The sequence below is a fragment of the Setaria italica genome, chromosome V (assembly GCF_000263155.2).
Source record: "Setaria italica strain Yugu1 chromosome V, Setaria_italica_v2.0, whole genome shotgun sequence".
In the NCBI taxonomy this organism is placed as follows: Eukaryota; Viridiplantae; Streptophyta; class Magnoliopsida; order Poales; family Poaceae; genus Setaria; species Setaria italica.
Window position 1 is genome coordinate 26,293,713 of NC_028454.1, and position 25,918 is coordinate 26,319,630.

At 42.7% G+C, this 25,918-nt stretch overlaps 2 protein-coding genes across 4 annotated transcripts; one reads left to right on the plus strand and one right to left on the minus strand.

Moving 5' to 3' along the window:
- Positions 1–7,985: 7,985 nt before the first annotated feature.
- On the minus strand, positions 7,986–13,930 carry LOC101773143 (pentatricopeptide repeat-containing protein At5g61400). 3 transcript variants are annotated; one of them, XM_022826393.1, is made up of 4 exons: positions 11,902–13,930; positions 10,904–11,085; positions 8,209–8,644; positions 7,986–8,115 (listed from the first exon to the last, which is right to left on the minus strand). In XM_022826393.1, the coding sequence occupies exon 1, from the start codon at positions 13,880–13,882 to the stop codon at positions 12,026–12,028; it is 1,857 nt and encodes a 618-aa protein (XP_022682128.1). In that variant the 5' UTR covers positions 13,883–13,930; the 3' UTR covers positions 7,986–8,115; positions 8,209–8,644; positions 10,904–11,085; positions 11,902–12,025. The 3 variants fall into 3 exon arrangements, with proteins under 3 accessions (XP_022682128.1, XP_022682129.1, XP_004971940.1); XM_022826394.1 differs by adding an exon at positions 9,798–9,974 and having other exon boundaries at positions 7,992–8,644; XM_004971883.3 differs by having other exon boundaries at positions 7,992–8,644.
- Positions 13,931–19,527: 5,597 nt separating this feature from the next.
- On the plus strand, positions 19,528–25,591 carry LOC101766658. The gene is made up of 10 exons (XM_004968943.2): positions 19,528–19,708; positions 20,630–20,790; positions 21,128–21,259; positions 21,356–21,406; positions 21,677–21,773; positions 23,378–23,424; positions 23,578–23,794; positions 24,199–24,328; positions 24,423–24,465; positions 25,341–25,591. The coding sequence occupies exons 1-10, from the start codon at positions 19,651–19,653 to the stop codon at positions 25,413–25,415; spliced, it is 1,011 nt and encodes a 336-aa protein (XP_004969000.1). The 5' UTR covers positions 19,528–19,650; the 3' UTR covers positions 25,416–25,591.
- Positions 25,592–25,918: the final 327 nt, after the last annotated feature.

Genomic DNA, 25,918 nt, shown 5'->3' on the forward strand with positions numbered 1-25,918 from the left:
GGCGGGTGTCACCGTGCGGTAGATTTGATGGACGCGACCGGTTTAACGGCGCTAGAATCGAGGGCGCACAGGTGAGAAGATAGGCAGTCGCGGGCGAGCGGGCGAGCGCGGAGCAACAGATTGTCGGGCGGCTTCTGACAGGGCGGGGAAAGGAGCTGTCGCGGCCGTGGTCGGGGTTGGCAAAGGAGGAATCGTCGGGTAGCGACGACCAGGCGGCGCAACTGTGTTCGAAGTGACGGAAAAGACGGGCGACATCGGGCTCTGCGGCCGGGATCTGGTGGTGTGATGATGGGCGCGGGAGGCGAGGCGCTGCAGAAAGGTTGCAGAGGGGCTTCCGCTGCCATTGGGGAAGGGGGCGCGAGAATCCATTCGGTCGCGGGTCAGAGACGAGGCTGAGCGGCGGGCGGCGGAGAAGATGAGCCACGCGGCGGGGAGACTCTGAAGCGGGCATGCAACTCGAGTGCGCCTGCCGCGGAAGATCTGGGGGAAAAAGATCTCACGGGTCCACTGGTCAGATAGAACGGACGTTTGGGAAAGACTTAGAAGGATCTGACGGTGGGCTGGTTTTGGCGGGGTCGGAACCAAAGCAAAGCGGGGAGGGGTCGGGTCTCAAGGGTCGGGACCGGTCGGAAGGTTGAACTTTCAGGCGCAGCAAACTAGACAGATGATCAGGGGCTAGGATTAAGATTAACCTGGGAGATTTGGGGCCGGTCGTCACATAGCGTTTACTCAAGATGAGCAAAGGGCTAGCTTGGGGGAGTTGTTGACGGTCGTTAAGTACCAAATATGACAGTCAATATGCTCAAGAATAAAGGAGAATTAGCATTTCTTACATGCATATTTAGTTAAGAATAATATAGTTCCACATGTCCTTGGAGATTATTAGAGTGCAGATGAATAAACACAAAAGGAGAGGAAAAAACACACTCTAAGAAGCAAGAAACACAACTCCAACCAATAGGAGGTTGCCCCATGTGCATCCCATGGATTGAAGGGCCCACAAACTACCACAACCACCTCAATCCACCGGATAAGACACACAACCACCATTGGGACCTACCAGGTAGTCACCCAGGCAAAGGCGGTTGCGAGGCGGCCCATAGGGGGTCAGTCGAACCGCCTTTGCCTCCTATCATCCCCAGCTGATGCGTGGCGACGATTAACAGGACCCCTACGTCGGTTGTGAAATATTCCCCGGATATTCCCTAGCAGAACCGCCTCCAAGATCCTATAAATAGAGTAGCTCCCCCCCCCTCACACACACACAGCACAAGTTGAATCATTCTCTCCATCATAGTTTCAAAATTAGTGGAGTTAGGCTAGAGTAACTCTATTTCAGGGTTCCAATCTTCTTGGAGTTCAGGGTATGGCTCTTGTATCTTTTATTCCTAGATTGACTTTATATTCTAAGTATTTATCTTCTTCATATAGTGTTATGCTTGGTTCTTATATGCATGAGTTAGTCTTATACCCTTGCTATGTTGATATGCTAGGCTTATACGTTCGTATACTAGTCATATACCCTTGCTCATAGTATAGGCTTATATGCTCTCATGTGTGCCTTTAGACCATGCTATAGTACATACTTTGTGTGCTTATATACCATGTCTAGGCTAGTCGATCTATGCTACGGCATCAGTTCAATGGCCATGTTTATGGTGACTTCAGCCTTTGATACAATAGCTCAGGATGGTTGGAGTGTTGTTAACAATGCAAGCATGATGCTTGGATTGCTTAGCTTCATTGGATATCAGTTTGCCCCACGGGTTGCTAGGGGTAGGCGGCATGTGGTGACAGCCCTATCCATCCTTTGTAACCCCCCATGTTCGGGTACACTATAGGAGTTCAAAAATTAGCAATAACTGTGTCGACACCCTGGTACGGGTACTGTCTCCTCGTGTGTACCTGGGTGCATAGAACTAAGTTCTATACCATGTGTATGTATGTTATGCTTGTATGATCTGTGCAGTATATAAGAAGTACATATGAACCTAGAGCTAACTCTTAGTCCTTCTCCCTAGCTTAATTATCTTGAGATGATTCTTGTGTGTGTCGCACTACCCTATCTATCATTATCTTACCCCTACCTTAAGTAGTGTCTCTATCCATCTAATGATATACTGATATGCATAGTAAACTCTTTTGACCTACTCGCCTTCCTTTGGAAAATACAATACCCTTGGGAGTACTCTTAGGTGAAATGCTATAACGGTACATCCGTGCGCTTGCAAATTTATGTGTGATCATTAAATATACCAACAATTATGTCGATAGGTTATTAGGAATTGACATTATCGATATTAATTATAGTGTGTATGTCTGTATGATTAATGGTCATGATGTGGACGATCTTGGTTCTAAGTATCTAATTCATGTATGAGATGTTGGAGGTATACCCTAGAGGCAATCATAGAGATGATGATATTCCATTGTATCCATATTTTATATTGTGTTCCTTGAATATCCATTAAAGGCTACTTGAATTGATTTGCAATTATGTGAATTGTGTGTGAAACTCTTTACTTGTATGGCTATTCTAAAAAGTTGTCCCTAGTCGGAGTTCATGTGAGGACACACATGAATCTTAGACTAGCACATGTATTAGTTGATGACTATATTTCACAAGTCATGGACATGGAGATGTCAAACTAATAATGTGGGCACGTGTAGAGACATGTGCTAGGACTGACCCAACACGAGTTACATAGTTCTCTCTTTACACAATGTGTACGCTTTGTCCTTAGACCTGAGACTGCCGCATGTACTCAAGATGTGGATCGACTTACTTAGGAGCTATCAAGCGCTACACCGTAACTGGGTAGTTATAAAGGTAGCTTTCGAGTTTGTCAAGAAGCATGCTGTGAGGCATGGTCAGTCAAGATGGAATTTGCCCCTCTCTATTTGAGAGAGATATCTTTGCGCTCCTCAAGTGCTCGGATCCGAAAATGCATGACCATGCTACGTGAGGTTAAGAGTTAACCTAGAAAGGGATTCCAAATCACAGCATCGAGAAAGAGTGGTCGGCTTGGAGCTAGATCGAATATCGTGAGGCAAAGGGAATAGCATGTACGTGATGTTGTGATGGTTCGTCTGATATGATCTTCATGTGCGTATAGAAGTTAGTATGTCTTGCTAGAGGCCGCTACTAACTATTGGTCGAGTAGGAGTACTCGGGCCATGTCTATATGTATATGAACCTATAGGGTCACACACTTAAAAGGCAGGAAGCCCAATTCGGATGTGATCGGAATTGGACCAGGTTTAGGAGTACGAATGGGCCTCGGACCCAGAGACCCGTTAGGAACCCCTATATATTGAGGGGTGGGGGCGCCCTAGGGTTGAACCCCTTTTTGCACCAGCAGCAGCCGCGCCTCCCACGCCCTCACCTTGTTGCAACTCGCGAATCTAGCAGTCTGGTTTGCGACGCTTCCTCCCCGCACATGTGGATACCTTGGAGGTGTTGCATCTGCAGCACTTGGACGAGCCACTGCACGAGAGCTCCGACGAGGAACCTGACAAGCCTACGACGAGTCTGACGAGCCACGGCACGAGGAGGGAGTCGCTGCACGTGGACGAGCTGCTGAGCTCCTGCTCGACGTCGACGTGTTAGACTACACTGCGTCGACGCGTGATCGACTTCGCTGCCCCGATGCGTTTCTACATCTTTCGCACTTGTGCGTCGAGTGGTAATCCCGTGATCCATGTATGGCAGTTTTCCTGATTTACGTGGTAGAAAAAATATATTTTGCGCTAGCGTAGCCTACCTCGTATCCCAACATGAGATATATGTAAGTTTTAATATTCTAAGTATCTCATTCATGTGTGAGATATGTGTAAGCATTAATATGTATGATGGATTTCATATCTGTGATATACTCTAGTTATTAATACTCTACATATGTAATGAGGATTAACGGTCATGATACGGACGATGTTTTGCTATTTTCCATTTTTTCCTATATTTACTCCATTTATTATATATAAAACAAATATAACAGCATAAAAACAAATAATAAAAGAAAATAGAGTGTCGTGCAGGAAAGGAAACTGCTGGAGGCCGACAATTTCAGCTCCCACCATTTTAGCAACTTTAGTACCGGTTGGAAGCGCTGCCCGGTACTAAAATGAGTCGAGCTATTACTACATGCCCCTACTTTCAGCTCCCGCCATTTTGGCGACTTTAGTACCGGTTGGAAATCCTGCAAGGTACTAAATGGAGCAATTTAGTACCGGGTAGTGGCTAGCACCGGTACTGTACTGTCGCCCCTACAACAACTGCATCATCTTCTCCAACACTTAGCATTCTCATTCTCCCCGGTCCCTCTATGCCGCTCCGCCCCGTCCGTGTCACCCCGTCCCCGTCTCCGTCCCCCACCACCACCGCCCCAGCCCTGTCCCTATCACCCACTGCCGCCACCCTGGCACGTCCTCGCCAGCCCGCCGTCGCCATCCCCTCCGGCCCCTCTACGCCACGCCGGCCCCGTCCGCGTCGCCCTGTCCCCATCCCTGTCACCCACCTTCTCTCCCTCCCCTCCCCACTGTCGCCTCGCTACTTCCCCCATCACCACGCCACTCTCTCCTCTTCCCCGCGCGCCGCCGCCTCCCAACCACCGTCGCACCTCTCCCCTCCCCTGTTGCGCCTTCCCTCCCCAGCCGTCGCACCTCCCCTGCGGGCTCCGCGGGAACCACTGCCCCTTCCCGCCGCTGCGTCTCCCCCGCGTGCCACCGTCGCCCCTCCCAGGTTAGTTTTTCTTTTTTGATAATTTTGATTTTGATGCGTGAAAGTGATTTTTTTAATAATTTCATGAATTTCTGCTGATACGATTAGTTATCACAATATACATAAGATCTAAAACAATAATTGTAAATTTCTTCCATTATTTTGTAGCCTATCTTTTATTCCTAGAAGTATGGACAATCTTTTATTCTTAACATTTCATGAATTATGATGTTTTACTGGGTAATTATTATTGAAGTTGATGTTTGTGAAATAATCTATCTTATTATAATTTTATTTTGATAGTTTGGGCTAACTACGGCAAGTGGTCATTCTTTTCGCCATGGTGGTGGCGGCCATAGAGGTGGCGGCTGTGGTGGTGGCCGTGGACACTATATTTTCAAGGAGCCACTGCTAGCTCGTCCTCCAAGAATTTACTTTCCTAATAGCATCATTGACTTGCCTACTGGCGATCGAAGCAAAGAAGCAATTCCTTCCTTCTTGTAATTGTTTTTTTACAACACATGAATAATTCCTAAATTTACTTACATACAACGTAGTTTATCGACCCAATTAGATGGCTCAAAGATGTTATCGAAGCTCTAGGTGGTACTTCTCCTTTAGTGCAATCCGAGGTTGTTAGTGAGCGGAATTTTAAAAGAGTAAAGATCTTTTTTAAAGTACCTGTTCGAGAAGGACAGGCCAATCGGATGGTACCAGGACAGGCCATCCTGATGGTTTCAATTGCCGAATGGGGTCAAGTAGCACCAAATAGGGTAACTTTTGAAAGGACCGTTGTAGAGGCCTGCCTACAACACCTTAAGGATCATAGGTACTTTATGTCAGACTTTTCATATTTTTGAATAAAGGTACTCGAGGGAGAAAGTAATGTGACTATGACTACTGAGAGGCTTTATCAACTGAATCAACATGACATGGTATGAAATTTTTTTTATCATTCTAATTATACTTTCATCTTTAGTTATGTTACATTTTTAGTTATGTTACATCTTTTAACTTTCATCACGTTATTCTCATCTTTTAGGATCTCTTTGGCCAAACCATTGTGGCAATGAGCTTTTATGCAATTTTGGCTCAAGTCTTGGATGTTTTAAATTGCAGCTACATTGGTGGAAGCCCGATACGCACCAGAGATTTCAAGCTCCAAGCTAATCTTACTTTCTACAGGCCATATGAGTTTATCTCTCCATGGTTCGAGATTTATAGTAGTGTATGTGATCATCCATGTTAAGCGATAGAGAGTGCACTAATTCATGCTCTAATTTATATTGATGAAGTTCTAGAATTTAGGATTGGAGACTTAAACTATGTTGAATATCTAAGGAAGCAAAGCGGAGTGTGAAATATGTAGCATGCATTGGATATACTTCTTCCTACCCTTTTTCATATGGATTTGAACTTGCTCTCTCCAAAACTTTTTAAGTATTGATGTACGAACTTGTAAGACTGGTCATATATATTTCATTGCATATATAATGTTCTCTGAGTGTTGGATTTGAATGCTTGATATATTAACACAAGCGGATACGAATACAAATTAAAAAAAAGGAAAATAAAAAAAAGAATAACCCCTTTAGTGCCGGTTAGTAAAACCAACTGGCACTAAACTGTCATCCACAACAGCGCGACGTGGCTCGCATTTTAGTACCGGTTGGTATTACCGACCAGTACTAAATGACGCATTTAGTACCGGTTATTTTTGCCGGTACTAAATGCATTACCTAGTGGTACCGGTCGGGCCTCCAGTACTAAAGGGGTTCTAAACCGGTGCTAGAACTCGATCGACATCAGGAAAAATTATAACTTTTATCAGGAAAAATTATAACTTTCATTTTCCACCGAGCATCAGTAGAAGTTTATAAATTTCATTTTCTTATATTGCAGTGCTTTATTACTCTGAGTGTTTATGGCCAATGAATCTATATGTACTGTCTTCTTACATCGTAGTCCGAAGCTAGAAGTTTACAAATTTCATTTTCTAACCTAAAATGAACTGTACAGCAGTAGAAGTTTATAAAATTTCATTTTCTTATATCGCAGTGCATTATTACTCTCAAATGTTTATGGTCATGAATTTATATGTAATGTCTCTTCTTACATCATAGTCCAACTGCCATACTTTCGTCATATTTGGCTGCTCAAAGAGTGTTTGATGAAATATGCATATGGTGCTATTGGCTGGGCTACCAAGGTGAGATCACTCTCTTGGTTTGGCTTTGATTTGAGAATAATATTGTTTATATTGTGAATGCATCAGCAATGTGAAAGCTTTGCACAAGAAAATTGTTTAGACAGAGACGTTCTTCTGTAGCAATTTACATGATTATCATGGATGATCCGACTTGAGACTTGTAGCTGATGTCTTAATTTATTTATCTTTATTTCAGGGAGCAGCATTTTCCAGCAAGACTACAGTATGTGAAGCACACGTAGATTCATGATCTTTAGTTTTTAAAAAACATAATAGTAGTTCAGAAATTTGTGCAGTACGGGATATGATGTACCGACTAATGATTAAAACCTGTTTGATAGGAGTGCATCTGATTTTTTTTAATGCTTGTTTGGCATCGTATTGTGAAGCATTCTTATTCTGTTGTTTCTTTTGATCGATCAAGTTATGGAGGCGTGCCTTAGCCTATCTTATAAATGGCTTGTAGTTACTGAATGCCAGCGCCTGTCTTAGATCATCTATTTCTTTACTTGGTCGTCAAAGTTGTTATCTGGGGTGCCTAACAATGTAATAAACATTGGTCACCAGCGTTATTTTTATCAGCATAATATATATATATATATAGATATAATGGCACATTCCAATTAAGACCTGAGATCAAACTATATTACTAACTATAATTTAATTAGTTATTAATTATACCATAAAAACCCTGATTTCTCAGTTGTCGTGAAAATTTGGCGCGCCGGATATGCACCATCATGTTACTTGTATTAGAAGCCACCGTGCCTATATAAGGATGTGTACTCATATTAAGCACGCGTTCCATTGAGTCTTCGCTGGCACTAGTCTCTGATCTTGCAGGTCTATGGAATAGAGGTTCCGACCATCCATGCTCCATGAAAAGATGCACCGATGTTTGTCAACAGCGATCGCCCTTCCATTATGGACAATGGCATCTAAGAAAAAAAATCCAAATAATACTTTAAGCATGCGTCATCATGGTCAGTTGGGTTCTTCAACACCGTCCAAACATTGTTTTCAGCGACTTTGCAGTATCCATACAGGTCAAGAGGATAAGACAATCAAAATCTGATTTCCTATAACCAATTAAAGCAATAATGTTTAGTTCAAGTACTTTGCTCACGGTATCTTACATTAGAGCTAATATCCCTTTGTCAATTTAGCTGAGGCCCATTCAGCATAACTGTACATTTGAAAGAGGTTAATAAACGAGTGAACGGGTGAACCCATAAATAAGCATTCCAAAACATTCCCAACCGAACACAAAAACTCTCACCTGCCAACTTGCGAGTGAAGGTACAATACGCAATATTTTTGGTGCTGCCATTGTTTGTCTAGCCATCATTCATTCCTCCATTGCTGAAGCTGAGCAGAAATGTTGTGCCTTCAGAAGTTCATTAATTGGGCTGATAAATAGAGTGGACCCTCCACTACGATGGAGGGGATATTGGCCTGCAACAATGCCAAAGTTGCACCCTGCACTGAACTGGCAACAATTATATATGACATCAATGTGATACTCCACTGTTGTCGGATGCCTTCAGAAGAGGCTTCCCTGCTTGAGTCTACTACAGCCTTCAGCTTCTGCAGTAGTGGTTTTCCACTAGCAAACCTCCCCATGTCTTGAGGATGCATGCATGTGGATGGGTGCCTCAGATTCCGATAGTGTCTCCTGCTGCTGCTGCTGCTGCAGTTCTTCGTGGTTTTTCTTTCTGGAACAGGGAAAGCAAACTGAAAATTAATCACTAATTAACAGAGGGTAGAAGACAGCAGTAATAATGCCACTCTTGTAAACAAACATCGTACATTTATCATGGAAACTTCACCCAAAAAAATAGTGCAAGAAATGCCATAATGCACATTCAAACCATTCAGAGGGCCTTAGAGATATTCACTCAACTGGATAAAAACTTCAACTTTGATAACAGAGACATGCTAATAACTATCTCATTAGGTCATAAGAATAATAAATACATAATTGCTAGATGATATTTCAATGCGACACAACATCGATTGACCATTAACCATATTGACGTGTATATATGTCTCGCTAAGCAACATAATGAGTACAAACTACAAAAGCATACTCCATCCTAAAATATAGCTAGTTTTAGCGTTCAAAGTTTGTCCCAAAATATAGCTATTTATGAGTTCCTAGGGGTGATTTGAGCCGTAAACTGTCAGAAATATCCCTCCCATCTATCTGCATTCGCATTCTGCTATGCAGGTTTAATTTAGATTCATACAAACACATGGCAAGGTGTTGGTGGTAAACAATTAGCAGGCATGCAGGTGCAGCATGCATGTTTAATTTTACTGTGTGCAAATAAATTTGGACTTTGCAAATGTAGCAAGGGTAACTTAGACCTTTTTAATCGCTCTCCATAATCTATGTCAGAAAGTCTAAAACTAACTATATACTGGGACGGGGGAGTAATAAAGTAGGTAATTTCTAAACAATGCAATTGTCATTGACAGAATATATGTGCCTAGTGCTTCCACTGAAAGAAGGCATACTCAGGAAACAGAATAAAGTTCCAAACCTTATTCTACTCTTGCATTAATTATCATCTATCATTACACATGACTTATAGATAAACATTCAATAGTTAGCATTAGTGCTAAACACAACAATTAGGGGCAAACCGTTAAATCCCTACAAATGGTGGTGAAAGGCTAGCAATGGGACCCAGAGAGCTAAGGGAAGGAACTAGTTAAACCGTGGCTTTTGCTGCAGTTATTCAAAACATAACATTAGGTCTACAATCTTTCTGACTATATCAGATCTCTTGGTGCACTTAGCTATAACTATTGTATTTTGCAGTACAGGATGAACGAATGAGCATCATACTACACAATACTTACTTTCAACTACTGCCATGATAATTGGCAAGAATTAGATGCAGCATTTGTTTGAAGAAACCATCTTAATTCTTTCTAAAGAAAATGAAGGGTCATTTGGATCCCTTGCCAATTGTGGCTTGCTTTGCCTGGCTGGACAAGAAAAGCAGCTTTTGGTTGCCTTGCTTGCTACCTTGTTTCCTGCACTTTGTAGGATATCCATCACTAACACAGCCGAGTGAACACCAACCTCCGACTCTAGCTAGGATAGGCTTACCAAGTGAGGTGAGCTGGACGGGCAAGCAAACCAAAGTTCCAAACGCTCCTTGACTCAACCTTGCTAATATGGCAACTAAGCGAACCAGACAATGTTTTAAGCTAACTAGGATTGCCAACACAATTTTTTTGTCAAATGTTAAACTCGATTGGCTAGAAATATCTAGCCTTGTAGCTCCAAAATCAAGCTTAAAATGTGTGATCTTTGTAAAGTTAAGACACGAAAGCTGATTCACTATGGTTCTAGATGCCCTAGACCTTGAATATTTCAGTAAGGTTACAAACTTTCTTGGACAGTATGGCAGCAATGGCAAATAACGTTAAATTCAATATTTCATTTTCCTATAGGAATATCAAAAGTCATGAAAGTCCACATGCACATCAGACCAAGTCTCAGTGTAGTAGTTATGACATAACAATGCTTGCTTGTTGTATGTGTAGTATCTTTAACATTACAACAGACGACTGGTACACATATCAGACTTAGAAAACAATGTTATAGGGATTTGATAAGCTTCCAACCATTGAAACAGAATATTTCAACAGACAGAAAGTTGACCCACATAAGCTCGTCCTGCAGGCATTATTAGTGTTGGCATGCTATACTAACCTACCAGTAACCAAAAATTCATGTGCAATCTTACAGAGGTACAAGTTGGCATTCTTATATGCAAGCAAAAAAAAACAATTAATGGACATATCTAGGCATGCAACACTTTGAAACCCAATCTTAAGAAACTAAGTTATTGCAATCATGTATTCATTGGATCTGAGATCCAGCAGGCTAAGACAAATAGCATACATCCACTAATGTGAGATCAGGAAGGCATGCTAAATAACAGAAGTAATATTACCTGACAAAACCATCATTTAAAGTGACTTTGGTTAGTTCCTGAAATAGTAAACACCTCACGGCAAAAGAAATTTTGAGGATTTGCTACTCCATAGCCTAACTAAACATAGGCACATGGCCGGCATGTCAGTTTGCAACCAGCACTTTCTATAGGGCTCCCACGGCCGACATCAGCTATTTTCCCTGTTATTCAAACCAACACAGCAGAATCAGAGCACGTACCAATACACATTACAGGTATAGTTAATGAGAATGATGGCCAATAAAGAAACATCTGTAAATTAGACACCTCATGTTCTCATATTTAGGTGTTAGGCTAGACAAGCATAAAACTCCAAATTTGCTCTGTTGGACTTGTACAACCATCCTGGTTAGTGGATTTCATCAATGAAAAATACTAAAAACATGTACACCCTCTAGAGATTACAAAGCTAGAGCTTTCGAACCACCTACATGCTTACATACTAACATCGATAAACATCATTTAAGACTAACAATGTATTGATCACATTCATATTGATAACTAAATGAGGAATGTGGTGCATAACTTCCAGTTAAAAGTAACAAAAATATCATCACCACACCACATTTGATCTACTAGCTGAGAGTTAGGCAAATTAAGCAATCCAGTAAACTTTGCTCAAAATTGCATATAATCGTTAATTGCAACCGGAGGGGTGCCAATTAGTGCCCCTAAGGGTCAGCACTGACCCTCAGGTTTAATTAGTTAAACTATTTTTCAAAATCTGCCATAGTTTAAAATTTTGGTTCAATTAATTGGACTAAAGAGGGTCAGTGGTGCCCCTAGGGGGCACCAATTGGCACCTTGGTGCAACTGTAAGTCTGAAACCTATCACTTGAGAAATCAAGTAATGGATAGTGCAATGGTCAAGCATGTTTTAATAAATCCTTGTGCTAAACTTGCAAAAGAAATCCTTAAAGAGTTTAAAGTATATGTGCTTATCCATATATATAAACATATAAATAAAACGAAGCAACCTTAACAATGTGGTATTTCGTCCATCTGTAGGTTGTAGTAGGGAAGATAGAGATGAGGCTCGAGTCTGTAGTTGAAAGCCGATTCTTAACTTACAACAGTTCCGGTGTCATTCAGTGGTACCCGTTACCAAATCTCAGGGCAGACTATCTTGTGCCTCATTGGTTTGACACCAATCTTCATCATATCAGCATAGAGCATCATGGCATTCAAGACATAGCCAAGCATGCACTGCCCACGAATAAGTAATGTGTAGGTAAAGCTATCAGGCACCATACCTGATTTTCTCATGTAAGAGAAGAGCTTACCAGCCTCATAGTGTTGGCTATCTATGTAGAGGCCATATATCAATGTCATATATATCACACCATTTGGAATTAAATGGTCTTCTTCAGTTGTAGAGTTTGAGAAGAAAGAATGAAGATCATTGTACTTCATTCCTGAGTACTCCATCACAAACCTGACTGCATCCTGAACCCTATTCTCTCTGCACAGACCATCAACAAGAACTGACACGGTGATAGCATTAGGTGAGATACCTTTCTCTAGCATCTCCTTATGCAACCGAAAAGCAGCATCTATGCCACCATTCTTGGCATGACCATGAATAAGAGCAGTGTATGTGACCACATTGGGCTCGATCCCCTTAGCCACCATCTCAGTGTATATAGCCATTGCTATTTGCATATTCCCTACCTCTGAATGCCCATCTATCAACGAGGAGTACGACACCACATTGGGCTCAATTCCAACCTCAGTCATTCTAGTGCATGTTGCTAGCGCTTCCTCCAAATTCCCATTCTTGCAGTACTCATCAATCAGTGCATTGTAAGCAGCTGCATTCAGATTAGCCCCAGATTGCCTCACTCCTTCAAGGAACCTGGCCGCTACCTCAATCTGCCCTCCGTCACAAAGGCCTCTCACAACTATGCTGCAGGTGAACTCATCCGGGCACAACCCTAGGTGAGTCATCTCCTGATAAACTGCTAATGCTTCTCGTGCATTTCCAGATTTGAAAGCTCCATCCATCAAACTGTTATACACAGGAACTGTAGGAGCAACCCCAAACCTGGGCATGCCAAGAAACATCTCCTTTGCTTCACTGAACCTCTTCACCTTGCAGAAACCATCAATCAGGGTTGTAAAGATAACAGCATTTGGAACTAGACCACTCTTCAGCAGTTCCTGGTACAGTGCAAATGCACGGTTGACATCATGTCTCTGACAGTGGCTGCTCATCAGCACATTGTATGTGTACAGATTAGGCTGCATCCCTGATTCCTTCATAGCGTCAAACCTCTGCTCAGCATCACCAATGCAGCCCTCTTCACAAAGTGCACATATCATCGTCGTGTACGTGACCACATTCGGATCAATCCGCCTTGCCACCATCTGATCCCACACCTCCTGAGCCTTTGCCACAGCACCCTGATGCCGGCACGCGTTGATGAGTGTATTGTACGTCACCACACTGGGCACCATCCCCCGGCTATGCATTTCGTCGAACAGCTCCCAGGCGCACCCGAACCTGCGGGCTTTGACGAGCCCGTCTAGAATCGCGTTACACGCCGGTAGCTCCGGCAGCGTCCGCAGGCGGCGGAACACGGACAGCGCCTCGTCGAGCAGCCGCATCTGGCAGAGGGCGATGACGAGCACGCCGAGCGCGGGGGCCGGGGTGCTGGATGTGGAGGCGAGCGCGGCGAAGGCTGCTCCGCCGGCGGTGGGGGCGGTGGAGCCGCGGCTTTGGCCGGGGGAGGAGGAGGCCTGGACGAGGGATTTCGTCAAACGGATAGCGTGCGCGAAGTTCTTGGCCGCTGCCGCGCCGTGGACGGCGGCGGCGAGGCGTGCGGCGCGGTCGCGGGAGGGAGCTGGGGTGGCGGCGGCGGAGGCGGAGAGGCTGTGGCGGCAGCGGTGATGGTGCGTAGCGAAGGGGTGGCGGCGGGAGAAGAGAAGGCGGCGGAGCGACGGGGAGGAGGGAGTCATGGGTCGGGCATTGGGACGGCGGCAAATCTGCCGTATTTGACTACGGGTTTGTTCTACCATCTGATGACGTCACAACTATATGGGCATCAAAGGTTTTCTCTTGGTTGGGAAGAGGAAGCTGCTGCTGCTCATTGAACACCGGACCAGTAATATCAGCTAATCAGCAGACACAAAAATATAGGCGTGTTTGATCCTAAACATAATCAATTGGTGCCTCAAAATTTGATGAGAAACATTGCTGATGTTATCATTAGTATCGGTAAATACTGCATGACACACATAGTTGTCATAAGGTGCAAATGCTCTAATCTGACAACGATATTTATCCTCATTGTAGGGATACGACAACTTGCCATGACGATTGATCATAGTGTAGTCGGTCTATAGGAAAAAAAACTTTCTAATTTCTCCTTTATGTTGTTAATGTGGTACTATGTAAGTAGAACATATAATAACTACAAATATATAATAAAGCATACTTAATATGTTTAAGTGCTTTTCCAAAAAGCTAAGCATTATTGTTCTTTCTTACCCCTTTGTTTTTTTACATGTCACGTTTGGTTTGCACTAATTTGAATTTATTCACTTTAATCAAACTTATAGAAAAAATATATCAACATTTACAATACCAAATTTATTTCATTAAATCCTCATATAATATTATATTTTAATAGTAATATATTAAATTGGATAAATTTGCCTTAGGACAAGCAAATGCAACACGTAAAAAAATGGAGTATAATTTCCTCTTAGTGGTGAGAGTTTCATATTTTATTTTATACAATCTCTGAGGTAAACTAGCAACCAATATTCAACTAACAATTCCCGAAAGGAAAAACGTTGGCTTAGTGTTTAGTCCGGGAGTCGAGCGTGCACTAGAGTCCGATTTAGCTAACCCGCCTAAAAAAGAGCCTAATTTAGCAAAATCATGGGCGGTCACTTTGAAATCCACTATGGCGAACGAAAAAAAATAATCTTAGGATGTTTGGTTCACGCTCAAATAATGTAAACAGTAAGAGAATTAGGTTACAGGTATAGTGGTGGAATCGTTGATTGCAGACTTTGTTTGACTGGATGCAGTAACCAGTTAACAGTAGAGGAAGCCGAGTGTAGCGTAATCAATGTGATACCGGTCGGGGAGGAGCGGAATGGGCCGTGAACTGCCCGATGTCCGATTACGCATTAACACATTGTAGATCACGCCAGACAACCATCACATTTTGTTAACGTCCTGTAATACAATTACATTTGGACCGAGATAACATGCGATGGGTCGTGCAAACTTCATGCGCACAACCTCTATCTGGTGTCACCACGTGTCTCTAGTTGGTATGGAACACGCACGAATAAGGACACCTCACAGAAGCAGAGCAATATATGCGGAGACGTTGCTTTTCAAATGATGTCTAACATCAACAAGAAAAATTAGCCACCTTTTCTTTAAATAAGCATTACTCTCTCACAAAGTATCCGTTTGCACCATTGCACTCCTTATAATAAAATCTACAAAACAAGATTCATATTCGATATGTTTTTAAGTGTTTTTATGTGAGAGACAACTTATTTTGATTGTACGTCGCAACTTATGTATAAAGTGTATAGCAGTTTATGTATGAAAACTTATGTGTTGACCGAGAGACAACTTTTATACATACAGTGTGGCATATTATTTAGAGGCAATGTAAACTTATCTAAAGACTGTTTAGACCATACTATATGTCATATGTCTACTAATCTAGTAGCAAATTTATGTAGAGACAAATGTATAAACTTATACAAAAGAATGTGTAACCACTTGTGTGCAAAAATTATAACAATTTGTATAGTATGTATGATATTAAAACCTATGTAGAGATAATTTAGCAACCTATGTAGATATTTTAGATAGATAATAACATGAGGGTTAAATTTGTAATTTATGTACACCCAAACTATAACTATAAGGCATGTACATTCAAATCTAATTGTATGTTTGATAAAAATTAAATTGTAACAATGTATCAATTTTTGTAGAGAAAATTTGGCAACTACTTAGGTATTCTATAGATGCAATAATTTCAAGTAAAAGAATATGTTGTAGCAACCTCTATATATATATATATATTGTTGTTAAGTTTACACATAAATTGCTACACTTGGTATAGAAGTAGTTACTCCACATTCAACATAAGTTGCTAGCACATAAAATTTATTGACACATATGCATCATGGGTCTAGTTTTGTAGGTCTTATTGTAGGAAATATAGTGGTGCAATCAGAATTGAAAATGGCCAATTAATAAGAAAGTTATCATATTTTAAAAAGATAAAACAAAAATAAAAATGCGTGGATAGCGGCAGCCTAGTACCATCCTGAGAGCCGAAACAGGCCGCATGGGTGTGTCCTATCTGGCAACATTCATGCATGTCCTACTTCCCATCCACCCCTGCAAGCCCATGATAAAAAAAAAAAGCCTAATAAGATATACGTAAGCAGTCACCGCATGCAAATAGGTCCCTTTAACGCATACGCGGGCGGTGGGGGCCGCATGTTTCCGCGTGAGCGCGGAATAGCTTTTTCCATTACATTTAGGGGTGGTAATGAATCATGTCCCTCATGCCTCCTTCACAATCTAACTCAGCTCTATTTATTTTTAACTAAAAATTATATATTATTATGATCCGGTTTTTATGGAGCCCGATCCTTAAATTTGATAGGCTAAATTGGAGGGCCCTCTACCACCCGACCGAACCAAAGACTCTTAGGCCCCGTTTGGATCCCTTCATTTTTTGAAGGATTTGGAATCTACTAAATGGAGTAAGCTATTTGTCTTGGAACGTGGTATTCCACAACTTTCCAAAGTTTAGATATTAGCCTATCTTAAATTCATGGGTGTGGGAGATGGAAATTGATTCTATAGATCATCATGCTATGTTTCTAATGTGCAACTTATAGCACGCTCTTCAACTCGCTTCCCTATAGTAGAAAGTATGTCTTCCATACCAACAATAATATACAAATATATTCCACGTTCAACTATATTAGCTTAATTATTTTTTTTAAATTATGATTATTAGAATAGAATTCAATTCTATAACTATTGAAACCAGAACTGTCAAAACAACAACGTAGAAAGTTTTTTGGTCCACCTCCTCTCGCAACGCTTGTTTTTGACCCTCCGATCTCCTTCGATAGTCCCGCACCCTTTCCCTCTGTCCGTTCTTCAGCCCCCGCCCTCAATCCCACCCTATGCCCACCGTATCCGCCACCTCGCCACCCCATCTTTCCTCTCACCCCCGCACCTGCCGCCGCACGCCGCCCTCCCCTGTGACAAGCCCATCGCCGCCCCTCTTTCCTTCCGCTGACTCCTCGGTGATGAAGATCCTGCCCGGGTCGGTGAGCTCGACCAGCCAGGGGTCGGCGTCGTCGGTACCGGCACCGGGGAAGAGGCAGATCTGGCCGCGGAGCTAGAGGAGGATCGTGGCGGCGGCGTCGATGGTGGCCCATAGATGGTGCTCGGGGGTGAGGCAGTAGTCGGCGGAGAGGATGAGCGCGGCGGCCCCCGAGGTAGTTGGCGGAGAGCATGAGTAGAGGCCGGCGGCGCGGCTTTGGCGTCGAGGGGAATGCTGCCCCAGTTGGCGCTCCAGGGGCTGATGGAGTATGGCCACGCGGGCGCCTCCTAGCCGCCCGTGACCGCGGCGCTGCTTGCCGCCAATGCGCTGATCTACCTCCGGTCCGAAGCACTTCATGAGATCCTGTCCTCGATCGATCGAGTCTTCTTAAATCCGCAACTCATCATCGAGGTAGCCAACCTTGCCTAAAAATCATAATTTCAGTATATGCAACAAAAATCACCACCCTTTTTTTCTGATAAACATGTGAGTTGCAGTTGGAGACTTGGAGTATCTACTCCAGGTATGTGGTAGAAAAGGGGAATGCACAGGCGCTTGCCAATAATAATCAAGTTGTTTTAATTTTCCAGTGCTCTGATATTATACGCAAATTCGACTTCCAATAAGAGCACTTTGATCTTTTTGCAGGCTGCAGTGCCACTGCCACCACTGTTTTCGTCTTAGTTGGCTTCTCTGAAATTTGAAATTTGAATACTGAATAGCAGTTGGTATGCTAACGTGCTTTGAATAGTAATTTCAGCGATTCTTGTTGACCTCTTTCTGTTTGGTATGGTCAGATCTTGCTTAGTTTAATGTTTCATGATACTATGATTTGCGAGAATTCAGTTTCTTTTACATATTTCATTTAAATTATGTTCAGCTATCTTTCTAAATCCCCTGCATGACTGGATAGGCATTCAGGCTGCTAATATAATCTGACCTATACTATTAGTTCAATATATAATCTATTAGCTTTGATTTATTCCAGGCCTCTACATGCATTCAAAATATTTTTTAAAATTTATCATACTGTCATTTCTCATATGCTGGCAAAAATTATTTCTCATTGCCGGATCCAAGGACGCTACTCCAGTGCACGGCGGGGATGTATTCTATGTCCTGCGTGGCGTGAAGCTTCCGGATACGCTCGTTGGGCTGATCCGGCGCCACCCAGCAAGAGTGTGGCCTGACGTACCTACCAACTAGGCAACTACACCTGCATGGCATGCTCAGGAGCGCACACATCCATGGCAATTTGCCAGCGGCGAGCAGGATCTCCATGCCACTGAACTAGGTGAACTCCTTGCTTCATGATGCAGCCCTTCACTAGCTGCATCGTTTTGGTTCAGCTCTGGGAGAGGAACACTCTTGTGTAACGCAAGGGGGTTTCTTTTGTTTGCTGTTTTTTTAGTGCACCTGTGGGAATCATGACGGTATGTAGGAACACAAATATTAGCTTAGCTCCTTCATTGATGTTCATGCTTAGTCTTTTCAGGGGTGTTTGGGAGGAGGGGACTAAATTTTAGTCCCCATCACATCGAATGTTTGGACACTAATTAGGAGTATTACACCTAAACTAATTACAAAACTAATTACACAACCCCTAGGCTAAATCGCGAGACGAATCTATTAAGCCTAATTAGTCCATAATTTGACAATGTGGTGCTACAGTAATTATTCGCTAATGAAGGATTAATTAGGCTCAATAGATTCGTCTCGTGATTTAGCCTAGGGGTTCTGCTATTAGTTTTGTAATTAGCTCATATTTAGTCCTCTTAATTAGCATCCGAACATCCGATGTGACTTTAGCCCCGTCTCCCCAACACCCCCTCAATGTTGAAAGTGTCTCAAAGTCGAAGCTGATGGAGAATGCATTTCTAAGATCATCTTAGGTGCATTGATCTATTTGAATTGGACGGAACCAATAACAGAAACCTTAGTAGTTCATGTACTTTGAGCTTCAAAATGTATAGTAACTGCATCATCTATCTGAATTAGATGGATTTTTATTTTGCCCGTGGTAACGCACGGGCACGGTGTGCTAGTGTAAGGATCCAAATAGGGCTTAGTCTATTATATTAGAGTAAAAGAAAAAGAAAAAACTTCTCAGTCCGGAGTATCTTCAGACCGGCCCGAATATAAAATTGAGCCCAATAACACCGAACAATCAGGCCCTCGCGAATAAGGCCGACACAAAGCCCAGGCCCAGCCGACAGCCGCGGAACACGGCCGTAACCGTCGCCGCAGCACCGGGGGCGCGGCGAGCACAGTACTTGAGCCAGCCAAGGCGCAGACTCGCTCCCCGTGTTCCCTTTTCGTCCTCGTTCCTCTCTCCCGTCGCCGGTGCGCCCGCGGCCTGTCTCCCTCCCTCGGCGGAGCGTTCGGGAGGGGATTGGGATGGCCTCCCACCATTCCGAGCCCCTCGACCCCGCCCCCGCCGCCGACGTCCCCGCAGGTGCGGCGCCCGCCTCTGCCTCTCCGTCTCGCTCTCGATCCTCCCCTCCTGGTGTCTCGGGCTCCCCGCAAGCGCTGCTCTGCTCGCAGCGTAGGTCGTGGGGGTCCGGTCGCTGCGATCCTGTTGCCCCAGAACTCCGCTGCGGTTGAAGTGGCCTCGGATTTGCGCTCAGAGTGCTGCGCCCGTACGGCGCGAGCGCGTGAGTGCTTGCTTGCGTGCTCGTGCGGCCGCATCGGGGTCCGCTGCTTTTAGGGTTCTGGGAGTTTGTTTTAGTCCTTGTAACTTGTGTTCTAGCTTCTACCTTGCTTTGTTTTGTTCGAATGTTCTGTGCGATGGTTTAATCCTAAGGGTTTTAGGGCTGGTAATGCTGGGACTGGGATGTAATGGACATGGCTTTGATTGTGCCGCTAGCTGCTTCGTGCGGATTGCCCTATTTCGTGGGATTGCAGGACGATTTTGAAATGGTGAATGCTGATAGTTCCAAGTGGAATGCTTGTGCTTGTTGAAATGCCCTGTGCTTTGTATGTAAATCATTTGTAGAGGTCCTTGTGCCTGATCTTGTGATGATTTGTGCTTTAGTTACCTGCTGATAGGTGTTTGCCACTAGCCTCCATCGGTACCTTTTAGCATTGATGATGCTGAATCGTTTGTGCAGCAGCATTGTGTCTGAAATTCTGGAACAGGACGATTCTTATGATTCCATTTGCATGCACCTTATCCGTTTAATTAATAGTTTGGCATGAAATTAGTTGCATGTAGCTGGCTCTGTGTTTTACGGGAGATTTTCGCTCGCTAGGATGGGTTATCTTGCTCACAACTCAGAACTGCTTTTGTCCATATCTTAAATCCCCTTGACTTGGTGTTGTCTGTACATATGTGCACCAATTAACCTTTGTTGTGATCATTTGATTCCTTGTGCAGATAATAGCCCAGAATTGCCATCCCCATCCTATCATATCGTCACCAAACCTGGTCAACTCCCAGTCGAGTTTCTTGAACCCTCAGCTGCCCAAAAGTTGGTAATCGGATTTGACTGTGAAGGTGTTGATCTCTGTCGCAATGGGGCTCTCTGTATCATGCAGGTGAGCTGAACTAAACCTCAGCAGGCATGATATTTGTATTAGGGACTTCCATTTCATGATTTTGACATCACAAAACTGTATGCAGCAGCCATACATTTTTCTTAACTGGCCTACAATGTTGCATTAATCCTGCTAGTAATGCTAATTCATTACCTTCAATTCATGAGACATTCATTCACATGTAATTCTTTTTCATGCACCTAGATTTTATATCTGTTATTTTGTCCAACTTCTTATATATGCTTATATTTTTCCTGAAGTTGTCCTAAAGTAGCAATTTCTCTGTTTCTAAGATGCTGATGCGAGATACTTTTTGTTGGTTGTCTTGATATTGCAGCTTGCATTTCCTGATGCTGTTTACTTAGTTGATGCTATTGAGGGTGGAAAAGAACTCATTCAAGCTTGTAAGCCCGCACTTGAGTCTGATCATATCACCAAAGTTATTCATGATTGTAAAAGAGACAGTGAGGTGCCTAACTATGTATTTGCGAATTGCTATGTTTTTTTTAACTTTTAGGAGATTTTAGACTTGACTAACTAGATTAGAGTCTCTCTCTTTTTGCAGGCTTTGTATTTTCAGTTTGGCATCAAATTGCATAATGTGATGGATACACAGGTAATCATCATATGCATTTACCCACTCATAGGATCGATTTCTAGTGATTTTAATAAGCACGGTAATTTCCCTGTACTACCCATTACCCAAGCATTATAGTGTTCTCTTTTTTGGCGACAAGCTTTAGAACTGAGCATTATCACGAGTTAGAGACCATGTACTCTGCAGAAGTACTTATTTGACCTCCACTTTTATAGAAAGTTCGCTGTAGTACTAGCTATGATGGTTATTCTTCACAAAAAAAGCTTCAATTACCATTATTGTGTGCAGATTGCTTATTCCCTGATAGGAGAGCAGGAAGGAAAAAAGAGAACATCTGATGATTACATTTCTTTTGTCAGCCTTCTTGCTGATCCTCGGTACTGTGGTATGTACTAAACTCTGATTTGAGTTGTCTATCTTTGCATGAATGCTAGCAGATCATTTTACATAGTGTCCTTGGTATATTTATTCACTGCAACTTCCACTTTATATTGCAGCTTGCATTTCCTGATGCTGTTTGCTTAGTTGATACTTTTTGTTGGTTGTGCTTATGCTCATGTCATATGCCATGGGAGCTTTGGAATTGTTTGATGAAATTCTTGTTGACACGATTTGGTAGTCTGAAATTTTTATGTCATGGTGGACTTTACGCCTAACTGTATACTCAGTTACCACGATTCGGTAGTCTGAAATTTTTATCTCATGGCGGACTTTATGCCTTCCTGTATACTCAGTTACCTAAATATGATTAGAATGCTTTCAATTTTCGTATACAAATATAAAAAACTGAGATGATGTCTTCATTTGATTAATACTTTTTGAAATAAAAGTTCAATATATTTTTAAACAGTAGAATTTTGACATGATGTGCTTTCAATTCCATGTTAGCTATTGAGTGGTGTGTTTGGGGATACCAACCTGCCTGGGTAGGCCTACTGGGACCTTTGACTCAACTAGCAGGGTAAGTTGACTGGACAGAAATGGCCAGAGGCTAGAATCAGTTCAAGAGACAGAGGGAAGGAGGGTGGGTTGAGAAGGCTCGAAGGTCTTGAGTGTGAGAAAAAGCCATGTGATGTATAGATTAACACACAATTCCTACTGCTCAGCTAGCCACATCATTACAACAGCTTATCAAGGATTAATGGAACCACAAGAACATGCAGCTTTGATGAAACCCCAAAGTCCTAGACCAATATCACATATGGCGTGAAAACTAGAAAAGTACCCATTGCCCTGCAGTCACCATTCGTCCTACATTGCTGCAACTTCCTATCATCAACTCGTGAGCTTTTGTGCATCGTAGCCCTTGCCACCAGCACCTTTCATAGTTGACCAGACCTTGCTGTCAGCCATCACCGTCACCTTATTACTCTTCATTCACGTCCTCCCTTTGTCTCCTACATCACTCAGCCTTCTCTCTTCCTCTCTTTCGTATTTTTTTCCCGCTCTGTTCTAGATCTAGATATAGTAGCAGCAAACTAGCAGGAACAGGCAACATGAGGCTGCAGATGTAGATTATGCTAAGTTGCAGTAGGTGGTAGGGCAAAGTGAATTATTGGTAACAACTAGCAAGTAGCTCATGGTTGAGACAAAGGCTTAAAGACATCGCTACTAGTGAGCTTCAGCCAGTCCATGGCATGGAGACCACACTATCCAATTCTAGATCCATGTTTGTCAGCTTGTTGGTAGTTGATCTTGATCTGATTGTTTGGGCTAATTGAGCTGATATCTTTGTTGAGCTGATAATTCTGCATTAACTACTCGCACGGGTGCATGCAGCTTGGCTAGAAGCATAGAATTGGTATCGTCTCAATCATTCATATTGTTAAAGTGTGCTGTTTCTGTAAAACATCATATCTGTTTATCCTGCTTTATGCACACTGTATATGTTTATTTGGTGTATGCTGTGGTGCATTTCATCCACCATTATTTTCTGTTTTAATGTTTGATTGTCCGTGTGGTGTGATATCGTGGTACTGCTTTATGTAGGCATACCATATCCTGAAAAGGAAGAAGTCCGTACCCTTCTAAGGCAGGTTAGCAACCTGCTGTTTAGAACATCCTTGTTGCTCATATTGCGTTTACTGTTTACTTTCTATGATAATGCCTTGCCGTTAGATGTTCTGTTGTTTTGATAGTATGTCTTCCTGAGGAAACCTGACAAATAATATTAATTTAATGGATTTCAGGACCCGAACTTTTGGAAAATTAGGCCCTTGTCTGATATGATGGTTCGAGCAGCCACGGATGATGTCCGCTTCCTTCTCAATATCCATGAGAAAATGATGGAGAAGTTAAGCAAAGTATCTTTATGGCGTCTGGCAGTTCGCAGTGAGCTATACTGTAGGTGCTTTTGCTTAAACGACAACCAGTTTGCAGATTGGCCACTTCTTCCTCCAGTCCCTGGTCAGTACATATAATAAGATTTTCTACATTCCTTTTCAAAATTAAGGAGCTTGCCCCATACTATATCCATTTTACCTTTTTCTTTGAGCCTTTCAGATAAATGTGAATGTATGACTGTTGTTTTAATGTGAGTTTAATGTACTCCCTCCGTCCTGAACTACAAGGCCCGAACCTGTCTAAACCTTGCGTCTCTGTGTTACCATTCGAGTTCTTGATCTTACGATCTCCCCCGCCTACAAATCTACCACCTGGGTAACCCCTTGGTGGACTGCTGGTCACCAAATCCGATACATTCTTTTTTATTTCTTTGGCCAAAGAATTTCCATTTTTTCAATCGAATCAATAGAACATTTTTAGCATTGCTGAGCATCTGTGCTGATTCATATTTCATATTTGTGAGACAGATGACATTGAAGCTGATGTTTATGTTCCTGAAGTGGATATCCTATCAGTCTTAGATGTGCCTCCTGGGAAAATGGGACGGGTTATTGGCAGAAAGGGATCGACGATAATGTCTGTCAAAGAATCTTGCAAGTAAGCATCTTGAGTTTGATTTTGTAAATATCCCATCCTCTATGCTATTAAACTTCATTGATCTTCTCTCTGTTTTTTTGGTTCCTCTCTGCAGCGTTGAAATTCATATTGGTGGTGCTAAGGGACCTCCAGACAGGGTAGGTTTCCGATAACCTTATTCATCACACATAATTTATTCATACTGGAGAGTCATGCTGTGCTTTGCTTAATTGCTGATTCAGTGTTCTTGTTTGAATGTTGAACTGCAATAGCTAGAGTCTTTTCTAGAGAAATCAACTAACAATGCATTTTCATTGATACACACTGAACTATTTTTCTCAAAGCTAAGCTCAGCACATTGTGTTGCTAACTCATTTCTAAATTTGAAATGCCACAAAGACACAAACATATGACATGATGGATTCGAACCGCATGGTTCTTGACAGGAAATAGTTGTAAATGATATGTAGTTCTGCATAAGTATTTATGTTTTTCCTTTCTTTTGTTTTGCCCAATGGAGAATTTGGTTTTATTTCCCCTTCAATCTTTGTCTTCACCGTTAGACTGCATATAGTGGAGGCTTTATCGTTGGTCTTATGCTTAATCCTGGATATATCCATTGCCCGTGTCTACTACAAGTAGTCCTTGGCCAGTTGGCCTGCATGTCATAAAACATTGATAGCATATTTTCAGTGATTTTGTGGCTGAGGTGTGGTCTATACCACAATAGGCTGGCCTGAACGGGGCTCAGTCCTGATGAAATATTTCGATCCCATTTGCACGTATGCAAGCCTGACCTTGAATCATTCCAGCTGTATGCTCCCACAAGCCAACACCTGCTTGAAAGCGATTGGTGTTAGTGTTGGAATAAGATCATGGGATCACATTAGGGGGTTCTTCCTAATGCACAGACATTGAACAGTTATCCGTTCAATTTAATTAATTAATAAGCTCGAAGCATTCTGCAGCGACTGAACCAAATAAACGTATTGTTGGCTTTACTGATCCTCTTTTATTTGTGTGCTACATGTAGGTGTTCATCATTGGACCAGTGAAGGAAGTCAGAAAGGCTGAGGCCATCCTCAGGGGCCGAATGCTGGAGTTCTGAGATGCTACCCCTCTGTGACCCAGGTTTCAACTGCCTTATCTTTTGAATGAACACAAAAGGGGGGTATACAAAAAGTGTATGGCGGTACCGTGAGTGTTGTGGATCTCTTGATCGTCCGTGACATGAATCACCGAAACAAAACAAAATAAAGTCAACTTGGCTGATGTTAGTGTTCCCCATGCTCTCTGCTATCTTGTTAAACCATAAGATCCTGGCCCATCTTAGCTTAACGCATCCGATCCGGAAGCTTAATAAGCCTTCACCTGTGCCTTAAACATGATAATCGTGGCGCATTGATTCCGTCATTTGGTCCTCCATCCGGCTGCTCAAAGCAGAGTGACCACCAAAAGAAGGAACTGGAGCCTGCTGCTGTCCTACCATCACTGTTAGGTCCGTCGCGCAGGATTTGGCTCGGAGATCTTGCTTTGAATGCAGATAGCAACTCGGTGGCTGGGAACAAATTAGCTATGCTTTGCCTGGATATCCTGCTAAAGCTCATTTAA